This window comes from Lithobates pipiens, unplaced genomic scaffold, assembly GCF_037356315.1.
Source record: "Lithobates pipiens isolate NorthernLeopardFrog02 unplaced genomic scaffold, aLitPip1_a1.2 Scaffold_18, whole genome shotgun sequence".
Classification (NCBI taxonomy): Eukaryota; Metazoa; Chordata; class Amphibia; order Anura; family Ranidae; genus Lithobates; species Lithobates pipiens.
In genome coordinates this window covers 498,354,690-498,379,206 of record NW_027507758.1, presented here as the reverse complement: position 1 = coordinate 498,379,206, position 24,517 = coordinate 498,354,690, and the positions used below count along the sequence as shown (strand labels likewise).

General features: G+C 40.0%; 1 protein-coding gene across 1 annotated transcript; it reads right to left on the bottom strand.

Annotated features, from left to right (window-relative positions):
• Window positions 1-6,201: 6,201 nt before the first annotated feature.
• On the bottom strand, window positions 6,202-21,717 carry AMOTL2 (angiomotin like 2). Its single transcript, XM_077488653.1, has 10 exons — window positions 21,510-21,717; window positions 18,141-18,937; window positions 16,395-16,548; window positions 14,944-15,088; window positions 14,388-14,480; window positions 11,320-11,615; window positions 10,920-11,215; window positions 10,619-10,806; window positions 10,370-10,516; window positions 6,202-7,676 (listed from the first exon to the last, which is right to left on the bottom strand). The coding sequence occupies exons 2-10, from the start codon at window positions 18,830-18,832 to the stop codon at window positions 7,618-7,620; spliced, it is 2,070 nt and encodes a 689-aa protein (XP_077344779.1). The 5' UTR covers window positions 18,833-18,937; window positions 21,510-21,717; the 3' UTR covers window positions 6,202-7,617.
• Between the last annotated feature and the right edge of the window lie 2,800 nt (window positions 21,718-24,517).

The following is a 24,517-nucleotide window of genomic DNA, read 5'->3' as shown; positions in this document are numbered from 1 at the left end:
GTCACAGGCTAATATTCTGCTTTTCCTTTTTTCTTCTTATTTAGGCTCCATGCATACTAGCATTTTTTTAAGCAAAAACTGGAAAAACAGTGAATAAAAAATGCTGGTAATAGTTTTTTGTCAGGGCCGGTGCTACCACTAGGCAAACTAGGCCGCCTCCTAGGGTGCACTACCACCTAGGTCGCAGCCACAGCGTGTGTGAGCTCAGCTCCCCCTCCTGAATGCTCGCCCCAGTTTAATGCCGGGCCGGGTGTCCCGGGAACACATATAGTGCAGTGGAGGGAGCAGGGTGGGGCTGGGGGGAGATCATGTTTGCATTGAGAAGTGGCAGCTGTTAGCTGATCTCCTGGCCGGCAGGGACACCAGAGAGCAGCTGGATGGCGCTGGCCTGGCGGGGACACCAAGGAGCGGCTGGATGGTGCTGGCCTGGCAGGGACACCAAGGAGAGGCTGGATGGCGCTGGCCTGGCAGGGACACCAAGGAGAGGCTGGATGGCGCTGGCCTGGCAGGGACACCAAGGAGCAGCTGGATGGTGCTGGCCTGGCTTGGACAACAAGAAGTGGCTGGATGGCGCTGGCCTGGTGGGGACACCAAAGAGCGGCTGGGTGGCGCTGGTCTGGCTTGGACAACAAGGAGTGGCTGGATGGCGCTGGCCTGGTGGGGACACCAAGGAGCGGCTGGGTGGCGCTGGCCTGTCGGGGACACCAAGGAGCAGCTGGATGGTGCTGGCCCGGCAGGGACACCAAGGAGTGGCTGGATGGCGGGGACTCCTATGCTATATTCTGCTGAGGAGAGCCCCGATGTCCCGAAGCCATGAAGAGGTAAGGAGGAGGATGGATCCTCCGATCTACATCGAGCTGTGTGTGTGTGTAGGATGGAGGGAGGGAGGGGTGAGGGAGCCGGAAGGGAGTAGTGCAGGAAGTATGGGTCAGGTAGGTCAGTGTATGAGTCAGGTTGGTCAGTGTATGGGTCAAGTAGGTCAGTGTATGGTTCAGTTAGGTCAGTGTAGTGGTCAGCGTATTTGTCAGGCAGGTCAGTGTATGGATTAGGTAGGTCAGTGTATGGGTCAGTGTATGTGTCAGGTAGGTCTGTGTATGGGTCCAGTAGGTCAGTGTAGGGGTCAGGCAGATCAGTGTAGGGGTCAGGTAGGTCAGTGTAATGCTCAGGTAGGTCAGTTTAGATGTCAGGTAGGTCAGTGTAATAGGTCACATGTGTTAGAAGGGCAGGACAAAGAGGGTGGAGTCAGGGGCGGAGCCAAGCGGCAGCAAAATTGTGTTTTCGCCTAGGGTGTCAAAAATCCTTGCACCAGCCCTGGTCAGGTAGGTCAGTGTATGGGTCAGGTAGGTCAGTGTAGGGGTCAGGTAGATCAGTGTAGGGGTCAGGTAGATCAGTGTAGGGGTCAGGTAGGTCAGTGTAATGGTCAAGTAGGTCACATGTGTTACAAGGGCAGGACAAAGAGGGAGGAGTCAGGGGTGAAGACAAGGGAAAAGGGTGTTTCTCCTAGGGTGTCAAAAATACTTGCACCAGTTCTGCTTTTTGTAGTAGCGTTTTAGTAGCGTTTAGGAGCGTTAGGGTTTTATTAGCTTTTATGCAGTTCCCAAAAAAAAAGAGAGTAGTGTTTAGCAGCATTTAGGATGGTCTCTGCTGGACAAACACTCCAAGAAACGCTATAAAAACAATTTTTGTTCTGCTTCTAGACACTGAGGGCCGGTTCACACTGCGGGCGATGCGAGGCGACACGACTTGCCTCGCCGCGATCTGACAAGTCGCCCCCGTTCTGTACAATGGAACCGTTCTGAGAGGAGCGACTCGAGTCGCTCCGACTCAGAAAAAAGGTTCCTGTACTACTTTTGGGCGACCTCGGGGCGACTTGCATTGACTTCTATACAGAAGTCATTTGCAAATCGCCGCTGAGGTCGCGGCGAGGCAAGTCGGTGTCGCCTCGCATCGCCCGCAGTGTGAACCGGCCCTGAAGCTCAAAAAATGCTAATAGCCTAAAATAGTGTGCATTGACACATAGGATAACACGATTTAGCTACTAGAAGCAAACAAAAATTCTAATAGCTTCTAAGAGCTTAAAAAAACGCTAGTATTTATGGAGCCTTACTGCTGATTTTGTTGCTATTATGTTTTGTGACTACCACAAAAAGAAATCTAAAAGTATAGAATGCATTTTACCGTCACTACTTATGATGTAATTGATGACCAGAATGACATATGTATACTGTACATTACAAAGTTATGTTTATTAAAAACGATTGCAAAAAAAATGTGTGTGTAAATCAAACAACTTTCCTCTGTCAAATTTTTATTTCTGTCTGTGGTCTGTCTGTGGAGATTTTCTACTAATCACACAAGAAGAAGTAAAGACATTTGTTAACCACTTGCCCACTGCTTTCAGTGATCTCACATTTTGAATGACAATTACTCATTCATGCAACACTGTACCCATATGACATTTATGTCCTTTTTTTCACACAAATAGAGCTTTCTTTTGGTGTTATTTAATCACCACTGGGTTTTTTATTTTTTGTGCTATAAATGAAAAAAGACCCAAAACTTTCCAGAAAAAAAAAATTTCTGTAATTGTTCTTCATAAATTTTGGCCAAAGTGTATACTGCTACATATCTTTGGTAAAAAAATAACCCAATTAAGTGTATATTATTTGGTCTTTGTGAAAGTTATAGAGTCTAAAAGCTATGGGGCCAATCATTGAAAATTGATCACACCAGATGTACTGACATTTTCATCCAAAGTATAGGAATATGCAATTGTGACTATAATTGTATTCTGGTGATGGATGTTCTGGGCCCACTGGCGTCATCCTACACGCGGATGCCACCTGCTGGAACCATTGTGAGGTCTATAGCCCACTACTATGGTGCATGCAATTGTTTGCCTCATCTCATGTCTCTGTAGATACCAAAGCTCACTCTTGTCATGACCAATGTATGTTGTTTGTTCTTTGTTAAATGTTTCAAAACTCAATAAACAGATTTTCAAAAAAAAAAAAAATAAGTACAAATTGGTGTGTATTATTTGGTCTTTGTGAAAGTTATAGAGTCCACAAGCTATGGTGCCAATCACTGAAAATTGATCACACCTGAAGTACTGAAGGCCTATCTCATTTATTGAGACCCTAACAAGCCAGGACAGTACAAATACTCCCCAAATTACACCTTTATAGAAAGTAGACATTCCAAGGTATTTAGTAAGAGGCTGAAGTTGTAATTTTTTCCCACAATTCTTTTCAAATTTAAGATTTTTCTTTTTTTTTTTTTCTTCACAAATTGTCATATTAACAGGTTATTTCTCACACAGCATATGCATACTTACGATTACACCCCAAAATACATTCTTCTATTCCTCCTGATTATGGCGATACCACATGTGTGAGACTTTTTCACAGCCTGGCCACATAGAGAGGCCCAACATGCAAGGAGCACCATCAGGCGTTCTAGGGACAAAAATTACAAATATAATCTTTAGACTACCTCTTACACTTTTGAAGGTCCTGGAGCACTAGGACAATGGAAAAGCCCAAAAAATTACCCCATTTTGGAAAGTAAACACCCCAACGTATGTTCTATGATTCATAATGAGTCTTTTGAACACGTAATTTTTTTTCCACAAGTTTTTGGAACATGTGTAAATAAAATGAAGATTCATTTTTTTTACACAAAGTTGTCCATGTATAAGGTACTTCTAACACATAGCATGTACATAGCAAAAATTACACCCCAAAATATATTCTGTTACTCCTACTGAGTATGGTGATAACACATGTGTGAGACTTTTTCACAGCCTGTCCACATAGGGACATACATTTCAAATCAAATTTGACTACCTATTACACTTTTGTGAGGCACTGATGGGCACTGTAGTAGCATGGATGTGGCATGGATGAGCACTCATGTGGCACGGATCAGAACTGATGTGGCACGGGTGAGAAATGATGTGGCACGGGTGAGAAATGATGTGGCACGGGTGAGAAATTATGTGGCATGAATGAGCACTGATGTGGCATGGATGTGGCATGGGTGAGCACTGATGTGGCATGGATAAGAACTGATGTGGCATGGATGTGGCACGGATGAGCAATGAGGCATGGATGTGGCATGGATGAGTACAGATGTGGCATGGATGTGGCACGGATGAGCACTTATGAGGCATGGATGTGGCATGGATGAGTACAGATGTGGCATGAATGTGCACTGATGTGGCACGGATGAGCACTAATGTGGCATAAATGTGGCACAGATGATCACTGATGTGGCATGGATGATCATTGATGTGGCATGGATGTGGCACTGATGAGGCATAGATGTGGCATGGATGATCACTGATGTGGCACAGATGATCACTGTTGTGGCACGGATGATCACTGATGTGGCACGGATGTGGCACCTATGATCACTGATGTGGCATGGATGAGCCATGGATGGGGATGGATGAGCCGGATGGATGAGCCAGTGAGATCAGTGCTGTGGGCACTTCAGATCCAGCCCACAGTGCTGCTGCACCAGCTCCCTCCTCTCCTTACACACTATACCGATCGATGTGAGGAGAGGGGAGTAGCTGAACTGGACATGCTATGGTTTATTTAGTGATCACTGTTTGTGGTATTTAAATAGCACTGTTTTTTTTTTTTTACCTTTTGCGCTATAAATGAAAAAGACTGAAAATTTTCTAAAAATGGGGTGCCATGTTGAACTTCCAGTGACCAGTATGAGAGGCTGAGAGTGATAACTGCAAATTTAACACACCTGCTGCCCATTCACACCTGAAACCTTGTAACACTAACGAGTCACATGACACCAGGGAGGAAAAATGGCTAATTGGGCCCAATTTGGACATTTTTACTTAGGGGTGTACTCACTTTTGTTGCCAGCAGTTTAGACATGAATGACTGTGTGTTGAGTTATTTTGAGGGGACAGAAAATTTACACTGTTATACAAGCTGTACACTCACTACTTTACATTGTAGCAAAGTGTCATTTCTCCAGTGTTTTGTGACGTGAAAAGATATAATAAAATATTTACAAAAATGTGAGGGGTGTACTCACTTCTGTCAGATACTGTCAATATTTTGTGTGGCCAATATTATTTGTCCAGCACTGCCTTAACCCTCTTGGTCATGGAGTTCACCAGAGCATCACAGGTCACCACTGGAGTCCTCTTTTCACTCCTCTATGCTGGTGGATGTTACAGACCTTTTGCTCCTCCACCTTACATTTTAGGATGCCCCACAGATGCTCAATAGGGTTTTGGTCTGGAGATATGCTTACTAATACTAATGAGTCACATGGCACCAGGGAGGGAAAATGGTTAATTGGGCCCAATTTGGACATTTTCACTTAGGGGTGTACTCACTTTTGTTGCCAGTGGTATAGACATTAATGGTAGTGTGTTGAGGTTTTTTGAGGGGACAGCAAATTTACACTGTTATACAAGCTGTACACTCGCCACTTTACATTGTAGCAAAGTGTAATTTCTTCAGTGCTGCCATGTATATATCACAAAGATATGATAAAATGTTTACAAAAATGTGAGGGGTGTACTCACTTTTGTCAGAAACTGTGTATATATATATATATATATATATATATATATATATATATATATATATATATACACACACACACACTCACACACACACACACACACACACATATATATATATATATATATATATATATATATATATATATATATATATATATAAATATACGACAAAGGATTTACTGCTCTGATCTGAAGTCCCACCTGCTGGCTCAAAAGGGGAACATTTTAGTAGGACATTGTCACATATAAAAGGGCCCAACCATATTGAATAGGTCTCTTCAGTGTTTTTCAGTATTTTTCTGAAACCTACAGTTTTTTTGCTTTATTTTTGTAATATTTGCTTTAATGAATAACTAACGAAGTCTGTAAAAATGTACTGTACATCCAATAAAAATTATACTGCAGCTCATATAAAAGTACTAACAAACTAATTCATCATAAAGCTGCATAAAAATGTAATCTCAAATAAAATACTGTATATTCATAAATTCCTGACAAGCTAAATGTATTACTGTCCTGGCCAGACCCCAATCATTTTGGGAACCTTATTGTAATTAAAGGTACATTTTGACATGCTTTCATTATAGGTATTATGTAAGTATCCAAATATAAAAAGTAACTGATCACACAAAACATAATTTTAAATCTTATTTATTAATTTTATATTTAAAATTACAAAATTCTGGTCTGCAACAGCAGTGCCAGATTGCATCCGGGCAGCATATAATAAAGCAGAATAATATTAAGACACAACAGCCACGCTTACATCTTTAAATACTTTCGATAACTTAAGTAAACTCACAGAAAATATATATCGGATTCATACATCTTTGGAATAGAACACAGACTTTCACAGCGCAGATAGGCAGAAATAACACATACAAAAAAATATATATTACATTTGTAACCCATCACTTTTGTCAAACAAAGGAAGTATTATCTTTCCTCGCCTGGCAAACACAGGGCATAGAGAGGGGCGACCACTTCTAAAGAAAAAAATCTTTAGTAAATTGCTTAAAACAATTTATGTTGATCTAATTTTGTAAACACGCAGGAACCAAACTGAACAATAACTGCTGTTGGCCAGCAACTGCAGTTTAAAAGAAGGGACAAGGACGGAGGGGGTAGAATATTAAAATAAAAAATAAATACAATATAGGGTTTTGTGGAGAGGGATAAATATATTGCTTTGCCTACTACTCGCAAGCCTCTGTGAAGTAAAAACATCACAAAAACTACCATAAAAAAGGTGGTATATTACAAAAATCATCCCATAGCAGTCAGAAGGACTCAAAATATTAGAAAGCGCGGTCTCATTTTTTGCTATGGGCAACCCTTCCGCACCACGTTTTTAATAGATGAGGCCATATGGTTGTCCTGAATAGTCAAATTTAAATTTTATAAGCTTGTGTTTTGTTAAAACGTCAAAACACAAAAGATGTGGTGTTGAGACAACAATACAGTTGTGTTGTCCATAAATAGTAACAATGCAAGGTGTTATAAAAATAAACACATAAGTATTTACATGAAAAATGTTTGGGACAAGAGTCCGGTAACTTTAAACCACTTCAAACCCCTACAGTTTTCTGTAGGTATTTCTAGCAGCAAAAAGGGTTGGACTTGGCTCTCCAAAGCCAAAAATTAGACATCGATTCTTCTTCCCCCAGAACATGTCCATGTGAATCCAAGTCTTAAGTCTAAGCCATATTTCACATTCCAAAACCACTTTAATCACATTAATTGATGTTGGCAAGTGTTGATGGCAACTGTTTGGTGGAGAAATCTAAGAAGGTCATCTCAAGTCTTCCAGTCTCCTCCATTTTTATCAACAGCTCAGACTGGTGTGCTGGACAATGCTTAAAGTTCATCTGAATCCTAAATGATATATCTCCGGCTTTACAATGACCTTGTTTCGACTCCGGGAGCGCCTTCATCATTACAGACTGAACACGGCATCCTTTGCCTGTAGACTTCAGTTGTCTGACTATCAACAAATCTTGACCATGTAAGACTTTCTCAAGTTTGAGGGTATAGCCACAGGCATGGACAGCTCAGATAAGGATCTCAACCATTTCAGAAACATTTGAGCTTTTAGTGGAGGACACTGTTTCTGTAAGAAAAGAAAAATGTTATTAGCAAATGGTATATTCAGTGCAAATATAAATTGGTCACATGTTATAACTGCAGTAAAGACAAGAGGAGGGATCACCTACGGTAACTAGATTCTGGCTGTTATTATTTTAGGGTAGGATTAAAGTGATTGGTTATAAGGCAATGCACTTACTATTTAAACATAGGCCTTAATGGCACTGAATTATCAAGTTGCAATAAAGCTTAGGAAACCCTAACATGTGCTTAAGACTTGCTAACGTGGCCTCTAGCACACCTTAAGTGTTGTGTTGGATGCATCATTTCAGAGTGGTGAGTGTTGAATCAAGATCAATGCATTTAATTTTAACATCTTTATGTCAAAATATTCATAATATTCAGCACACAAACCTCACATTAAGTATTTAAATATCATGCTAAAGCATGCAACTTCCATATTAGTAAGATTTCAGTTGAATGCTTGATGTCTTAACTGCCGCAATACTCAATCACAATAACAAACTGGTCATAGTAAAAGGATAAGAATAATTCAAAGTATTAAACTGATGTGTTAATTACAGTGCTATCATTTCATATGTATACGACACACAATATTTCGGATGCCAACAAAGGAATAGCAGCAGACTGATAGACATTCATATAAAGTATCTGAGCACCCTGTCAGGCTCTTAGCAAATTGTTTCTGCATGACTGGATTATGTGTCTAACTGTAGTTCTGCACCCGCATTACTTCTTCCTCTGATTCAGCCTTCACAAAGGTCTTTGAATATATAAGTGATGAAACAATGATGTGACCAGTCAGTATGTGGATACATACAGTAAACATGAGTGAACAATGCACTATAACAAGTATAGACAGTGGGTCTTCTTGTAATCTGAAAGATTGTATCATTGCCTGTGATAGACAGACAGAATGATGCATCCAGCGCTTCTGGGCATTTACATTGCCCTACTATGTGTCGACATCCTAAAAGAAGTACGTGGGGTCACAATGGCCCGTTTTCATTGGTTGAGGGGGAGGACATTCCAGACATGCCTGTGGCTTTGGATGGTAAGCAGATATGCTGCATCTTCTCAGAAAGAAGCAAATGGTGATGTGAAAGTATGGTGGTGGTTGAGCAACACGGGTACTGGGAAATATGAGTAGACCAAAAGGCTTCCAACATTTCTTTAAAGATGGAGCTATTCTGAAAAGGTTGGATACTATAAACGAGGGATGCTCAACCGTTTTAGCTGGGAAGTACTGTGTAAGCAGGTTAGATCTCATACGTAGAGGTCTTTAATATTCCAAAATCTAGAACAGTGATGGCGAACCTTGGCACCCCAGATGTTTTGGAACTACATTTCCCATGATGCTCATGCACTCTGCAGTGTAGATGAGTATCCTGGGAATTGTAGTTCCAAAACATCTGGAGTGCCAAGGTTCGCCATCACTGATCTAGAAGAAACAAAGATGTTGCCCATAATGACTAGTAAGGCATTTCCTTTAATTTTCCAACCTGTCCTAAAATATAACAGTTACATAGAAGAGTGCCAGCAGAAAAAGACCAATTGGTCCATCAAGTCTGCCCCTTTTATGATTTATAATTTTTTCTTTAATTCCTCTGCTGAGGCAGGGATCCATTTTAAACCCAAATTGGTTTTAAATTTTGTTACGTTTTCCTGCACACAATTTCTGAATACCAGTAATAACTAGATTAAAAAAAATAAAAAATCTGTGAAATAAATGTTGGAGTTTATTCCAATACCGATTAATCACATATCTTCTCTTTAATTTCCATTACTGGCCACACATGAAAATTAAAATCTGTCCGGTAGGGAAGCATTAACAGTAGTATTTGTGTAGCCCCAATTACATGAATCTATTTTCATTGAATATATGGTCAATATCTGCCGCTGTACTGCATTATGGCGTATATTAGCTCTCAATTAATTCTATGATCTTTCTTTCATACACTAGCTATGCTCCCTTCCCCCTTCATTTCAGTCTCTTGGCCTCACACCTGCATTCTGTTCCCAGCTGCATAGCTGAGATTCATTGAGATTAGTCATCACCAAGGGAGGCCAAGCCTTGGCAGGGATTGTGTGAGGAGAAAGCTCTCAACTATGCAGGGCTCGGCACGGGCTCAGCCTGGGGGAGGGGAGGTGAGCGAGTGCAGCTTCTGCCATTGCGAAACATCCTCAGAACATCAGCCTTCGCTTACTAGAAAAAGAAGAGGCGCTCATCATACCGACACATCATCCAGGCTTGTTTTGGCCAAGAATTAGTGATGAGCTGGTACCCAGGGGCATTTTTTGAAGGCAGTGTTTAATGGGAAAAAATGCAATGTTTACTGTTTATATTTCTCTGAATTCATGTGTGGTCAAAACACACCTACAGCTCATCCATCATCCATATGCCATTTCGTGGGAACTGACATTTCTGATATGAACATTGAAAAATCAGTAATACTACAGCCACCAGTCTTGATAAAAATCAAGTTTCTCAAAAAATCCCTAAGATTACTTCCTCCTCGGACATCACGCTGGGTAGAATTGCCTAAGTTACTCAACCAATCAAGTTCCAAGTGTCACTCCTCTAGTGCAAGTACCAAAGGCTGATTTCTACGAATAGCAAAGATAGCTCTTTCAGGCAAGCAAAATTATGACCCAAAAATTTGTGGGTACAACATGCAACCAAGATGTGGCCCTTACCTAGCGAAGATGAGGTATTCCTGTCCAGAATACAGGCTGTCACACTTGTCGAGTCTGTTGAATACTCTGTCTGGGTGCTACCATCTTTACTGCCATGTTTGGCGTGAACAGGCACGGTGCTCATGTTGGTAGATGGTGATTTACTTACTGAAGGACACAAGAAAGAAGACCAAATAAGTATTGCTGAAGGCCCATCATAAAAACTCAAATACATTATCCACCTAATATGACATAATCTGCTGTATTCACCTGGTGCTCCTTTTGATGTATTGTTCACTTGTCTTTCAACAGCTGCTGAGTTTGGGCTTGGCACAGATGGGGTGAATATAGAAGGCACTGACTTAGCAGGTCGCAGGGGGCCCTGGTAAGGTTTACGTTGCTGTAAGACTTTAATGACTGCATCCTTCTCCAGTATCTGTGCATGAAGAGCTTTGATTCTGGATAAAAACAAAAACAGAATATGCGAGTTAGAAAGGAAAAAAATATACGGTAGGAGCACATGGCTAGAATGAATGCAACAGCTTTACAGAAGGAAGTGGATCACACCTACCTGTTCTCCATTTCTTGGTGCCTGTGGCTTACTAATAGCAGGTCCTCGTTGAAGCTATTGTTTGGCGAATGGCGAGGTGAGTGGTTGATAATGGTAGTGTCTCGCTGAGCGGCTGCCGTGGCTGCAGCATCCATGGCAAACTGGCGCATAGTGCGTTCTTCCAAATACTTTTGTTCCCACTTGGTCATGTCAGCCTCCAGAGCCAGTATCCGTTCCTCCTTCTCCCTCAGCTGCTCAGAAAGGATCTGGACAGAGACTTCTGGAGAATGGTTTCCATTTTGTGTCATTGGTTGTCTCTGTTGGAAGAGTTATTGGAATTAATTTTCTTTTAGTTTAGAGTCATGTGGAATCATAAGATATATAATAAATTTATCATAACTAGCAGTGACATAAAACTCACCTGTTGAGCCCTTAGGTTTTTCAACTCCTGCTCCAATCTTGTCCGCAGGCGCAATTCCAGCTGTTCCCTCTTTTCACAGGCAGCCTGGAGCTGGCTTAATGCCTGCTGTAGTCTTTCCACTTTTTCCACATACGCCCTCTTCTTGCGCAGCTCATCCTCAGTGCGAGCGGCTGTGGACTGGGCATTACTCAGAGCCTTTTCCAGCAGCTCTGCCCTTCGGCGTTGGTCCTCATTGGCACTTCGCAAAAGGGAAATCTCTCTCTCTAACTTCTCTTTCTCGAACTGCTGTTCACGGCCTGCAAGGAAGAACAAAAATGTCATCAATGACTTTTTACCTCTGTAGGTTCATATACTTTTTAGATAAAAGGTTCTTATTTGCTCCTAGTTACTAGTACTGTCCTTGGTTGAAAACGCATTTGGAGACTGGGCATGGAGTATCAGAGCATCTACTATGTCAGCTAACATTCCTCGCTGCACATGCTTTAGGTTTCATTTCAACATCACTTCACATCTTAAAGTGCACCTGTCACCTGTCAACTATTCTGTGCAACCACAGTCAACTTGCATATTAGCTGTTCCTAGTAAATTTATAGGTCAAGGTCATTGCTTATTTATAATAAATGCTGCAGATTTCAGTTTAAGACTCAAGCAGGGAAGCTGTTTCTTGTGGGAAGATCATTGCAGAAACAAACATACACCCAAGAAACAAATACAAAACGGTTGCAAACAGACTAGCCATTATATGCTTAAAGAGTTTTGGGAAGATTTAAAAAAAAAAAAATATTCTATTCACAAAGAAAAAGCCAGTGAAGTTCTAAATGATCAGTAAACACTGAGAAGGGACCCTTTCAGTATGATAAGCTGTGTACATAACCAAGAGCCCTATGAGATTTGGAGGTGTTTGCATGAGCTTTGTGTGTGTGTGTGTGGAATGACCTAAACAAGAGCATTTCTTAAACTTGACTGCTCCTGTACTGTTCCATGAAAAGGTTAAGCAAACATTCAGGTTCCCAGGCTTGGAGCAGTCGGATAGCTGGAACATGACAGCTCTAGGATGTATATCCTGGTTGGACCAGTTCTCCCTGGTGGTGGTTCCAACTATCCCAGCAGGAAAATACACTAGAACATCAGTTTATTGTGACTATGTATAACAGATCGGGAATAATACAAATTAACTGTATTAAGTGTAAGTGTAGATTTTTCTCAGGAAAACATCCAAAGGAATCCGAAACCTAAGCCAAACAAGTGGGTTTAAGCACTTGTATGTCTAGTTAGATGATCAGTTCTTTTCTGACATCTGACTGCTTTCTTAGGCTAAATTGGCTGAGTTTCTATATTATAGGTTTGTATTACCAACATATATAAGAAATATTGATAGTGCATAGTCATAGGTAAATGTTCTGCAATATTTCTAAAGTTTACTGGGGGAAGAAGATAATGTATGCAATAAACAAATTTAATTTAATTTAATTATAATTAATTATGTGTAATTTGTAATACACTTTTGGTTTTCTTAGGATATTTTATTGTATTATGCACAGTAAAAAAAAGGCCTTATCCTGTTAACCCATGCAATGCTACTGTCTTATTTTTTTTTCCATGCAGTTCTGTTTTCCCCCCTTCCTGGGAAGAAAAGGAGGGGGCTGGGCAGTTCAGCTACTGGAATGTGAAGAATTCAGGTCACATTGAACTCTGTTTGTTTGCTAAAGCAACATAATCTTTTCTTCAGGAAGCAGAGAATAGACACACCTCCCCTGCATCCTTAAAGGTGCGTTAGGGCAAAGCCCACGTACGCAGCTCAGGCTAAAAAGACGTTTGTTTATCAAGTCAAATGAATCCAGTATTACTCATTTTAACTGTGTATTTTGACTGGTAGGGTCAATCACACCACAAGTATGAAGTACTCCTACTTATCATAGGGTGTTTGTCGAGAAAAGTAGAAATGATTTATTTGTAATATTGTTGGGAACTCTGCTGTTAAAGGCATTATAAGCCTAAAAAAACTACTATTAAATAATAAAAAAAAAACTATTATTAACATTTTCGAAATTATTTGCAACATTCAGAGACTTATCTCAGCTCAAAACATTGAAGAAAAAAAAACTGTTATAATGGGGATATTTTGTGATATACAGAAAGCCAAACTGAGTTATTGCAATGGAGAACAGGATACGATGGTCAATAGCTTAAAACAATATTTTATAATGACCTATAATAAAAACATTAACAGGCATAAACCATTTGTAAGTACACAATGGGGCTTACCTACCTGGAAGTACATTATTGGGTAAACCATTTTTAAATTGATATTGGGTAATCCCTAATATGCATAACACCGGATTTATTTATTCAGTGTAATTTAGTTTTTCTTTTAACAGACCACCATCTCTGAAGAAGACCCCCTCTGGGGTCAAAACGCGTTAGCTCTATGCTCTCACTGTTATCTACTCATACAGTGTAACATAGTTGTGTCTGTTATTTTACTTCCATGTGACATCATATGTACTTTATATACATGATTTTGTCTGTTATCCAAGTGTTCAGGTGAAGCTCATGTTTGTTTTTACCAATTATTATTATTAAATACCTTTTATACTACTTCTATTGGCTTCTATTACTGTCTCTCGCTGCCTAAAAACCCCGCTTGTGGGGGAACTAGTTCTATTTGTATCTACTTGGGGTGAGCAGCACCCTCCTAGCTTCTTATAGCACTGTGTTCTTATTTGATTGTTACACAATGGGGTTTATTTACTAAAGCTGGAAAGTGCAAAATCAGGCTCACTTCTGCATAGAAACCAATGAGCTTCCAGGTTTTATTACCAAATCTTAATTGAACAAGCTGAGGTTAGAAGCTCATTGGTTTCTATGCAGAAGTGAACCTGATTTTGCCCTTTCCATCTTTAGTAAATAAACCCCATTGTGTACTTAATAGTGGGTTATGCCTGTATGTATGATGCATTATGTTAGCATAACCATTAAATATATGATTATGAATGTTTTGAATCTTTTATTGCAGTTGTGAATTAATTGGCCCACTTAATAGTCTAGTCTCAAGTTTATTAACTTACATTGAGCAAGCAGTTTGGACACTGTTCCTTGATTGTCTTCCCTCTGCTCCACATTCCGGGCAGCTAGCTGTTTGTTTGCAGTTTCCAGCCGTTCTAAACAAAAAGGCAATACAAAATGTTAACAGGATAGGTTCACAAAACGACAATCTGCTTCAATTCTAAGATGCTAGCAAACATTCCTGTCCTCATCAGAGGGACAAATTATTTTTCAGCTTGCTCTTCTGATGTAGCCTGCTTTTTTTAAAAAAAAATCTGCATTTAGCAGAGTGTCCTGGGATGTCTTATTTTAGAAATGATTTCAAGAGATTCCAATTAAAATCATGCTGATGAGCTATAGAGGTTAATGAGTTTTGTAAGAAAAGCTCCATTGTTGTTCCTGAGCCCCTGCTGTCTGATATCTCCTGCTACATGGCTGTTCACGACCTTGATGCTCTTCGAAGATTGAGTGCACTCACTTAAGCCTAATATCGGTTGTAAATGGCTAACACTGATAGATAGCTTCACCACAGCACGCAATTGTTATAAAAGCGCCTCCTCTTTGTTAGAGATCCCTCACCTCTTAGGTCACGGTTGAAGTCCTGCATGCGCCTCATCTCTCCTTCCATCTTGGTCCTCATGGCATTTTCAAGAGTCTCTCTCTTAGAGGAAGCTTTCATGAGATTTTCATAAGCTTCGGAAATTCGCTGAATTTCAGTTTCCAGCTACAAAATCATAAAGTGAAGATTGAGATTATTGGAACGATGTATAGCAAAAAAGAGTTTAATTTAGTAACAAAGAAAAATACGTGTACATAGAGCAAAACATAATGTACAGTAATACCAAAAAAGCAATTTACAGATCAGAATTTTTGTATCTACAATAAAATGATCAGACCTAATTTTATTAATTGGCCATAAGACATAGAAAGCTATTACTATTTGCATCTTGCTAGCCCCAAAGTATTTATCTGATTTCTTGCAACATATCATTGCACTTAATTGTCATACATTAATAAAATGTGGTGAGATAATTCCATTGATTGGTGAGAACATCATTATAAATAAGGTCCTATGTACACAATGGGCAAGTACTGGTATATATCTATTGCAGTCAGAGCTGACTGCTTGGGGTAATTCACATAACTGTCCTAACCACAAATGTGTACATATTCATGTAAGATTCTTTCAGTTTAATAGTTGATTTTTTTTAACTTCAGCAAATGCTATGCTAAGCTATGGTATTGCTTACATTTAAATACTGTCTGCAGATTCAATGCCACCTGCTTGTCTGGATTGCACATTTGCTAAAGGCTGGACCCCCCCTCCCTATTTCTTGCAGCCAAGGCCTTACTAACACAGCCACCTTTTCATCCCCACACAATGGCTCATTGAAGCCGCATCAGGTCAGCTCAAGTAGAACACAAAACCCGAGCAACTGTCAGCGGCCCTGAGCTCTACGTGTGCCTCCAACAAATGTCTCATAGCCGGCCCATTGTGCGAAGATCCCTCGCAGCTGTTAAAGGGGACACTATAGGGAAGGGGGGGGTTGCAAAGAAAGTGAAAGAGATGACAAAAACGAAAGACATCCCACCCTCTCTGACCAGCTGGGGAACCTACTACAATACCCTGTTTGTTAAAAGGAATCATGTTTTGGACTCTGATGTGTTTTTTCATGTTTATGGGGCTGTGTGTTGGAAAGGCAGCTGCTAAATTCCAATTGAGTTACCTGCTGCACTTGCTAGACATTCCTAAAGAACACCCGTAGCCTCTACAAAATTATCTTTTCATATATACATCTCTTTTACTAATCTGAAGACTATCACTTTAAAAAAATATATTAAACTGTCAGTGGTGTCATACTAATAAAGGGTGTTTTTTTAAGCAAGGTTAAGGCAAAGGTTACTCAGCTCAACAGATCAGACTCATTTTTAAGCCCTCTATAGAACAAGGCCAGCTTGAATGCTATTGGTTGCTATATCCACTTTGCACCCCTCTACTTCCATGTCCACATAGGTCCTTTTTCTCTTACCTTCTGGATCCTCACTGCTTTTTCACTGTAACTCTCAAGTTCCCGGCGTAACTTTTCATTCTCTCGCAGTAGAGCATCCATTCGTGCCATGTGTGTACCAGCTGCATTAAAATGTGCCATCTGCCCATAGTGTAGGTTTGGATCTGGCATCGTCCTGCAACAAACAAAATGAATACTCAAGTTTAGATATCACAAGCAGACATCTCAAAGCAATAATAAGTTGTTGTTTTATGATTGAATATAAAAATGATAAAGGTACTTGAATTCCTAGTATAGTCGATGACTGATGGTTCTCAAAGCCTCAAATGAACCAACATGTTTAGGTGTACATTGGACACATTTTATAACACTTATTGAAAGATTAACTTTAGAGCTGAATGCAGGGCTTGTACAGTCTTGCACTCTCTACACTACTGAAACATCTATCATTCTGAATCAGTATTCAGAAGCATCAGGCACACATCCAAAAATAATGCACTAACTTCTAAAAATAACCAATACTAGATCATACAAGACAAGGTTTCTCTACTAAACCTTTACACTTTCTACATGATTGTGGATGTTGGAACTGGAATTTATATTGAACACGAGCATAGGAAATCAATAAGTATATACGTTTCCTGTAAACACTATCGATCTGGCTTATCCAGTATCTGCATCTTATGATCAAAAGGCTATTCCAGATTCCAATGTCTGGAAAGGAAAGGAAGGCATTGGGGTTAGGTGTGCTGTCTGAAGCCAGTCTCATAGGCCATCCTTTTAGACTCAGTCAGCTGCCTAGAACTTTAGGAATTCATGATGTCCTATCACAATGGAACTGGTATTTCCGTTAATGGATGTTGTTGCTGTAAAGGGGTTACAAGAATTAACATGGGAACAGATTCTTTCATTGTGAGACTGGACATTTTTCTTAACCATTATCTTCCCTCGCTGGCTTATGGAGCTACTTCCTGTCTCTGTCTATCTCTTCCTGTGTGAACAATACAGAATTGTTGCAACCTAGCCAGACCAATGTTTATTGTCATGGATCTCCTAAAAGTCAAACAAGATTTTTGACTGTTAAAAGGTAGTTAAAAGGAATTTTTTACGCCCCCATTTAAGACAGCTATTAATACTATGTCAGACCTACTACGTGCGTTAAAACATCTCCATGTGCAATCCGCAGAGAACAAATTCTGTGTGCTTGTTATCTGCTCTTTCCTGAAATGCTTAATATAGACTGTAGGATTACGACTCTAGTTTATTACACTAAAGTTTACATGCATAGGTAGCATGCATTGAAACTGCTAGCAGCAGAACATTTTTAGCATGAGGAACACTTTCTGAAATGGTCAATTTAACAGCCAAACTAAATTTTTTAAATTGCTTTGCTGTCCAAATGAATATGACAATGAAAAAAAAAAGTCAAGGTCTGAAACATGTAGCAATGTCAAATGAACTGACCTAAATTGTAACTTTGGCCTTTTTTTGTTGCACGTATATTTTTTAATTAATTGAAGTCAGAACAAATTTATACTTTAACAGACACAAAGGGGGAGATTTACTAAAACTGGAGTGTGCAATATCTGGTGCAGCTCTGCATAGAAACCAATCAGCTTCCAGGTTTTAAGAAGCTGATTGGCTACCCTACACAGAGTGCTCCAGTTTTAGTAAATATCCCCCATAGTCTGTCAAAAAAGCTCCTCTACTGTACATTATAGTGTTCTGTAGAGGCAAAATAACTATGGGTTAAGTATCTGTGCTCACCTGATTTCAGGCTGATGGTACAGAGGGAGTTCTCCTGAATAGCGCCTCTGCTCTGGTGCATACCCACTGAGATTAGGGTCAGGATGGTTGTAACTTGGATATTCAGGGGGAGCATTCCTATATTGCATTCCTTCTTCCTGTTGTCCACGAGCTACTGAAAGCTGGTACTGCCTTGGGAGCTGGGGAAAGCTATGAGAGGAGGTCATAAGGTTTTGCGGTTTAGCGCCATTGCGCTCTAGAGACATCTGTAGCAATCTTTCACTCAAAGACCTAACATGGCCATGCTTCAGCTCCATGAGTGACTGGTCTTGGCGTGGAGGAGAATGTTCTACCTTCTGGATATTTTGAGCTGCATAGTATTGAGACAAGGCAGCTTTGGCTTCTTCGTAGGTTGGAAGTTCCTCGCCCTTATGGTGGTACTCATGAGCTTTATACATAGGATTCTCCAGGTAGAAATGGTCACAATGGTGCTCCTGCCCTTGAGGCTCCTGCCTTGTAGAAGGGCTACCCTGCATCTCCTCCTGTTCAAGGCTTTCCAGGGATGATCTGGGGCTTCCGCTGCCCCCTCCAGCCCGTAAGGCCTGTTGCTGAATAGCTAATAAGGTACGATTTTCACTCAGATTTCCATATCTCAGCTGCTCCTGGATAAGACGGTGAAGAACTGTTCCGGATGAATCCTCTGCGGTTCTCATCCTTGCTCAAAAAAGAAATAATCCCACCAAAGGATGATGAGCAATCAATACTGAACAATAATCCTTTTTCCAAATCTTCTGATCTATGGCGCTGCTGTGAGGAACCTGAGAAAGAAAAAGAAATACCAGTTTAAGGATAATTATTGTGATGGGATTGATACATATAGACCTACCATCACTGGTGCATCTAACATATTCCAGGTTATGTTAAAGAAACCAATTAAAATTTCCTTCTTTATTTTTTTACCTCTTTTTTTTTTGCTTTACAAAAGGTAAAAAAGACTAGAGAAGATCAGAGACTTCCTACTATATAGCTTAAGGCTGAAGGATCTTGATTATTAGTGAGTATTCAACTGAAATTGACATGAAAGGACTGACCTTGATGGCACCTTGTTGTGGTTAATTGCACATACCTTTCTACTACTCCTGTCCCTCCACTCCTGCTGTTTCACAGCAACCTGGAGAGGTAAGACTTTTACCCTGTTTTGTTTTTAGAAGGAGGTGGGGGCTGAATTAATGATTGGAATGTTTCCCTCCTCTTTCTAAGTAGATAAAGTCCAGTATTTCTCTGGTATGCCCCCCTGCAGCTTCTGTTTTGGAGCCCTCCCATTGAAAGCCAGATAGTAGTTGAAGTTGAAAAGAGATTCACACAGCAACGTGGACCACAATGAGCTGAAGTTGTGGGAATTCTTCTATAAGCAATATTTAGTCTGCAATAACTACATTTTTCCTTTTCCTTACAAGCAAACCTTTCAGGTTTTCAGATTTGTACAACTTTTGTACCAATATATTGCCACCGATTGGCAGTTGTGGGTTAAATATACACGACTTTCCACATTCTACAAATTGCTGCATATTACATCTTTACAGGATGACTTTGTTGGCCACAAACCTGTGGCTTTTCTTGCTCCCTTAACACACAAAGACTTTTTTTTTTTTTTTTTCGCGGCGTAGGAGAAGCTACCACCTCACAAATATCTAAGACGTGACATCACTGGGCTCTTTGTGTTGCAATTGACATTCTTTGTGGATTGCAGTCTTGCCACAAGTGTACAAAAGCTTGCGTTAAAAACAAGAACAATAACAAAAATACCCCATTGAATTCCTTCGCCATTGCCAGGGGTGACCAAACACCTGCATAGCTTCCCAGTCAAGAATGTGCCAAGCTTAACCCTATCCAGGCAAACCATAAAAGAAAAGCATGCCAAGTGACTAGCTACATATACAATGCCATATAAACATTTTTTACAAGGACAACAAGCACACGGAACATCCAGATAAAAAAAATAAAAATACATGTCAGCAACTGGCCTGTCCTGCCTGTTAACCAGAGCAGAGTCAGTAGCAGCAATTCCAGATCTAATACAGAAATACCTGTTATATACAGTATGTATATATATATATATGTAGACACACATGCACATATGGAGTATACATAATATAGAAATTTATAATATATATATATATATATCCATTATAACTAATAAAGAAATGTGTGCTGTATATAAGCATAAATGCACACTGTATTATATATAATATAGAAATGCATGCTATATGTGTATATAAAAATACATGCACATTGGAGTGTATATATAATACATAAAGGCATGCTATACTGTGTGTGTGTGTATATAGCCAATATAAATCATATAAAAATGCATGCTGTATATGTATGTAAGCACATTGCAGTATATATAACACAGAAATGCATGCTATATGTGTATATAAACATACATGTACATTGGAGTGTATATAATATATATATATATATATATATATATATATATATATATATATATATATAAAGGCATGCTATATATATATGCATAGTTATACCCATTATACATAATATAGAAATATGTGCTGTATATGAGCACACATGCACATTGCAGTGTATATATAATATAGAAATGCATGCTATATGTGTATCTAAGCATACATGTACATTGGAGTATATATCATAGATAAAGGCATGCTATAGGTGTATATATATATAGCCATGATAAATAATATAGAATTGTGTACTGTATATGTATATGAGCATACATGAACATTGCAGTATATATAAGATATAAAGGCATGCTATATATATATATATATATATATATATATATATATATATATATATATATATTATAAATTTAGAGACAGAGAGAGTAAGAAGCTCATATAGACATAATATAGAAATGCATGATATATATATATATATATATATATATATATTAAAAATAAATACTGTAACACATGTATTATATGTATATATATTATACGTGTATATATACAGACACTGGGGATTCCATACAGTCCTCCTATGTGATCTTGAACATATTAGTAAATACTGTAACATATGCCACTGAGATAGTAGTGGGTGGAATACATAGACATGGGGCATGCATGGTATGATAGAAGAAGTGTGCACCTTGTATGGATACATTGTTGGATGTATGTGATGAATGTATTAGTAAATAGAAAGGTGAGTATGGGGTATTGGGTTGTCTTATAAATCAATATATATATAAATCATGTCCCTGTATGGGGTAGGGGCATGGAGGTGCCAGGCCCCCGGTGCCCATAGGGATCGGTGGTGGGCACACGTGTAGGGATGATCCATGTACAATGGGAGTGGGGTGCAGTGACAGGCATGTAGCGGTAATGACAGACAGCGGCACTCACTCACCAGCTCATATCCGATGTGTATAGTAGAGATCGGGGCTCCAGCATATGACAAGTCCCGGTGTAGTGAGTCCTCAGTGCGGGGATCAGGCTGTGTCCTCCCGGAGAGCTGTGATCGGAGAGCTGGGATCGCAGTGTATACTGGTGCTGGCAGCGGCCGGGCTGCTCTGTGTCTCTCTATCGCTGTGCTATGCCAGGAATGTGAGAGTTTCAGGCTCCCCCTGGGATAAAAGCAAAGCATACAAATCCTACAGCCTGGACCGCCCATCGCCCCGCCCCTCACAGGACTCTGATCTCCGCCTCTCCTCACTTTCTCCAGGAGATGCGCTTACCCGAATAGTCCACTAGAGGCGGCATTACAGCCGAAGACGGAGCGCTGATGTCGGGCAGACAATGGATGACAGTCAGCAGTGACACTTGTCTGATGGGACTGAGTGTGAGCCTAGCGCGGGGGTCACCACTGATGTCCATCATACGTTTGTATTTGCACTAACACTTACATTTGCCAACTGTCAGTAAATTTATGAACAGTTTGTAAAATCCATCATTTTTGCATCCATCTACAGCAAGTCCGATTCACACTGATAGGATTCAGGAAACGCACAAGAGTCGCTGCGTTTCCCCGCATCGCGCTGCTTAGCGATCGCACCACCCACATGCGATCTGCTGCGCGTTTCATCCTCCCTCTTAGCAGTGTTCATTTTGTCCACTAAAATATTTTCGTCAACTAAATTAACCACTTCAGCCCTGGAAGGATTTTCCCCCTTAATGACCAGGCCATTTTTTGCGATACGGCACTACGTTGCTTTAACTGACAATTGCGCAGTCGTGCGACGCTGTACCCAAACAAAATTGACATCCTTTTTTTTCACAAATAGAACTTTATTTTTGTGGTATTTGGTCACCTCTGCGGTTTTAAATTTTTTGCGCTATAAACAAAAAAAGACCGACATTTTTGAGCAAAAATATATATATTTATTTTTACTTTCTGCTATAATACATATTAAAAAAATAAACACATTTATTCATAAGTTTAGTCCGATATGTATTCCTCTACATATTTTTGGTGAAAAAAAAAAAAATCACTATAGGCATATATTGAATGTTTTTCTCAAAAGTTATTGCATCTACAAACTATGGGGACTTTTATTTATTTTTATTGTTTATACTAGTAATGGCAGCAATCTGCGATTTTTAGCAGGACTGCGACATTGAAAAAAAACGAAAACAATTGAGATGACTAAAATACTACTAAAACTAAAATGTAATTTTAGTTAAAAGAACAAGATGAAAACTAAATTGAAATTTGACGTCAAAATTAACACTGCACTACCTCATAAGAATATGTAGGGGGAAGCTACTAAGCTGCTTAAATAAAAAAAAATAAAAAAAAACTTTTCTTATTTTTTTTCTTAAGGCCTCTTTCACACGGGACGGATCAGTAATGATCCGCCCCGTGATTATCCGCTCGCTCAGCGGGGATCGCTCCGTTGTCCCCGCTGAGCCGGCGGCGGACAGGGCGGTCTCCGCACACTGTGCGGGGACCGCCCTGTCAGCTCTCCGCTCTCCTCTATGGGGATCAGACGAGCACGGACCGTGTGTCCGTGTTCATCCGATCCGCTCTGCAGACGGATAGAAAAATAGGATTTTCCTCCGTCTGCAGAATCGGACAGTAGCGGAGGCGGACGATATCGGGTGTCTGCGGATGCTCATCCGCAGACACCCGCTATCCCATAGGGATGAATGTATGGCCCGTATTTCATCCGCAAACGGATGGATGAAATACGGACATACCATCCGCATGTGTGAAAGGGGCCTTAATATTTAATGTTGGTAATATATTCAGGTGATATGTACAATGGCATTACAGCCAATACAGTTTACTTTTTTGGGGAGTTTTCATATTATGAAGTTGTATTTCTGCTTGTATAAAAGCAATATATTTGTTTATTTATGAAACTTGGTTTTATTTATAAAGATGTTATATATCACAATGGTCTGTGTCTGTAGTGCACGTTCAAACTTTAATACCATAAATAACATGTTAAAGAGGGATTCCACCTACAAAAAAAATATTAAAAGCCAGCAGCTATAAATACTACAGCTGCTGACTTTTAATAAATGGACACTCACCTGTCCCGGGTTCCAGCGATGCCGGCAGCCGAGGCCGATCGATCGCTTGGCCCTCGGCTGCTGCCGTCACCATTCTAGGTGAGGGAATCAGGAAGTGAAGCGAATCGGCTTCACTTCCCGGTTCCCTACTGTGCATGCGCGAGTCGCGCAGCGCAATAGGAATTGTCCGCGCTGTCTCTGAGACCCGTGTGTGTCCCAGCAGACAGCGCGGCAGGACAGGAAATGGCGTAGACTCCCACGGGAGTCTATGCCCGGAAGTGGGTGTAAATACCTGTCTTTGACAGGTATCTCCACCCCCCTGAAAGGTGCCAATTGTGACACCGGAGGTTCCACTTTAGGGTGGAACCCCGCTTTAATATATTTTTACTCCAGGAGTATATAATGAGTTTGGCAATTCTAAAATGCTAAAATAAAGCATTACAATTGAAATAAACTCATTAGATTTTAGACGACTATAAAATGTACTGGAGATTTTAGTCGACTAAAATGCAACTACAACTAAAACAATTCAGATGACTAAAATATGACTAAAACTAAAATGGCATTTTAGTCAAAAGACTGACTAAAACAAAATCAAAATTTGATTTTAAAATGAACACTGCCTCCTAGATTGTAAGCTCTAATGAGCAGGGCCCTCTGATTCATCCTATATTGAATTGTATTGTAACTCTACTGTCTGCCCTTATGTTGTAAAGCGCTGTGCAGACTGTTGGCGCTATAAAAATCCTGTATTATAATATTAGACTAATGACACCCCACAAGCGATTGCAAAACAGTGCGATTGCCAGAATCTCATCACATGGATGTAAACACCCATGCAATGTAATTCAGGTGCGGGAAAAAAAGGGTCCTGCACCATTTTGGTGTGGATGCGATGCG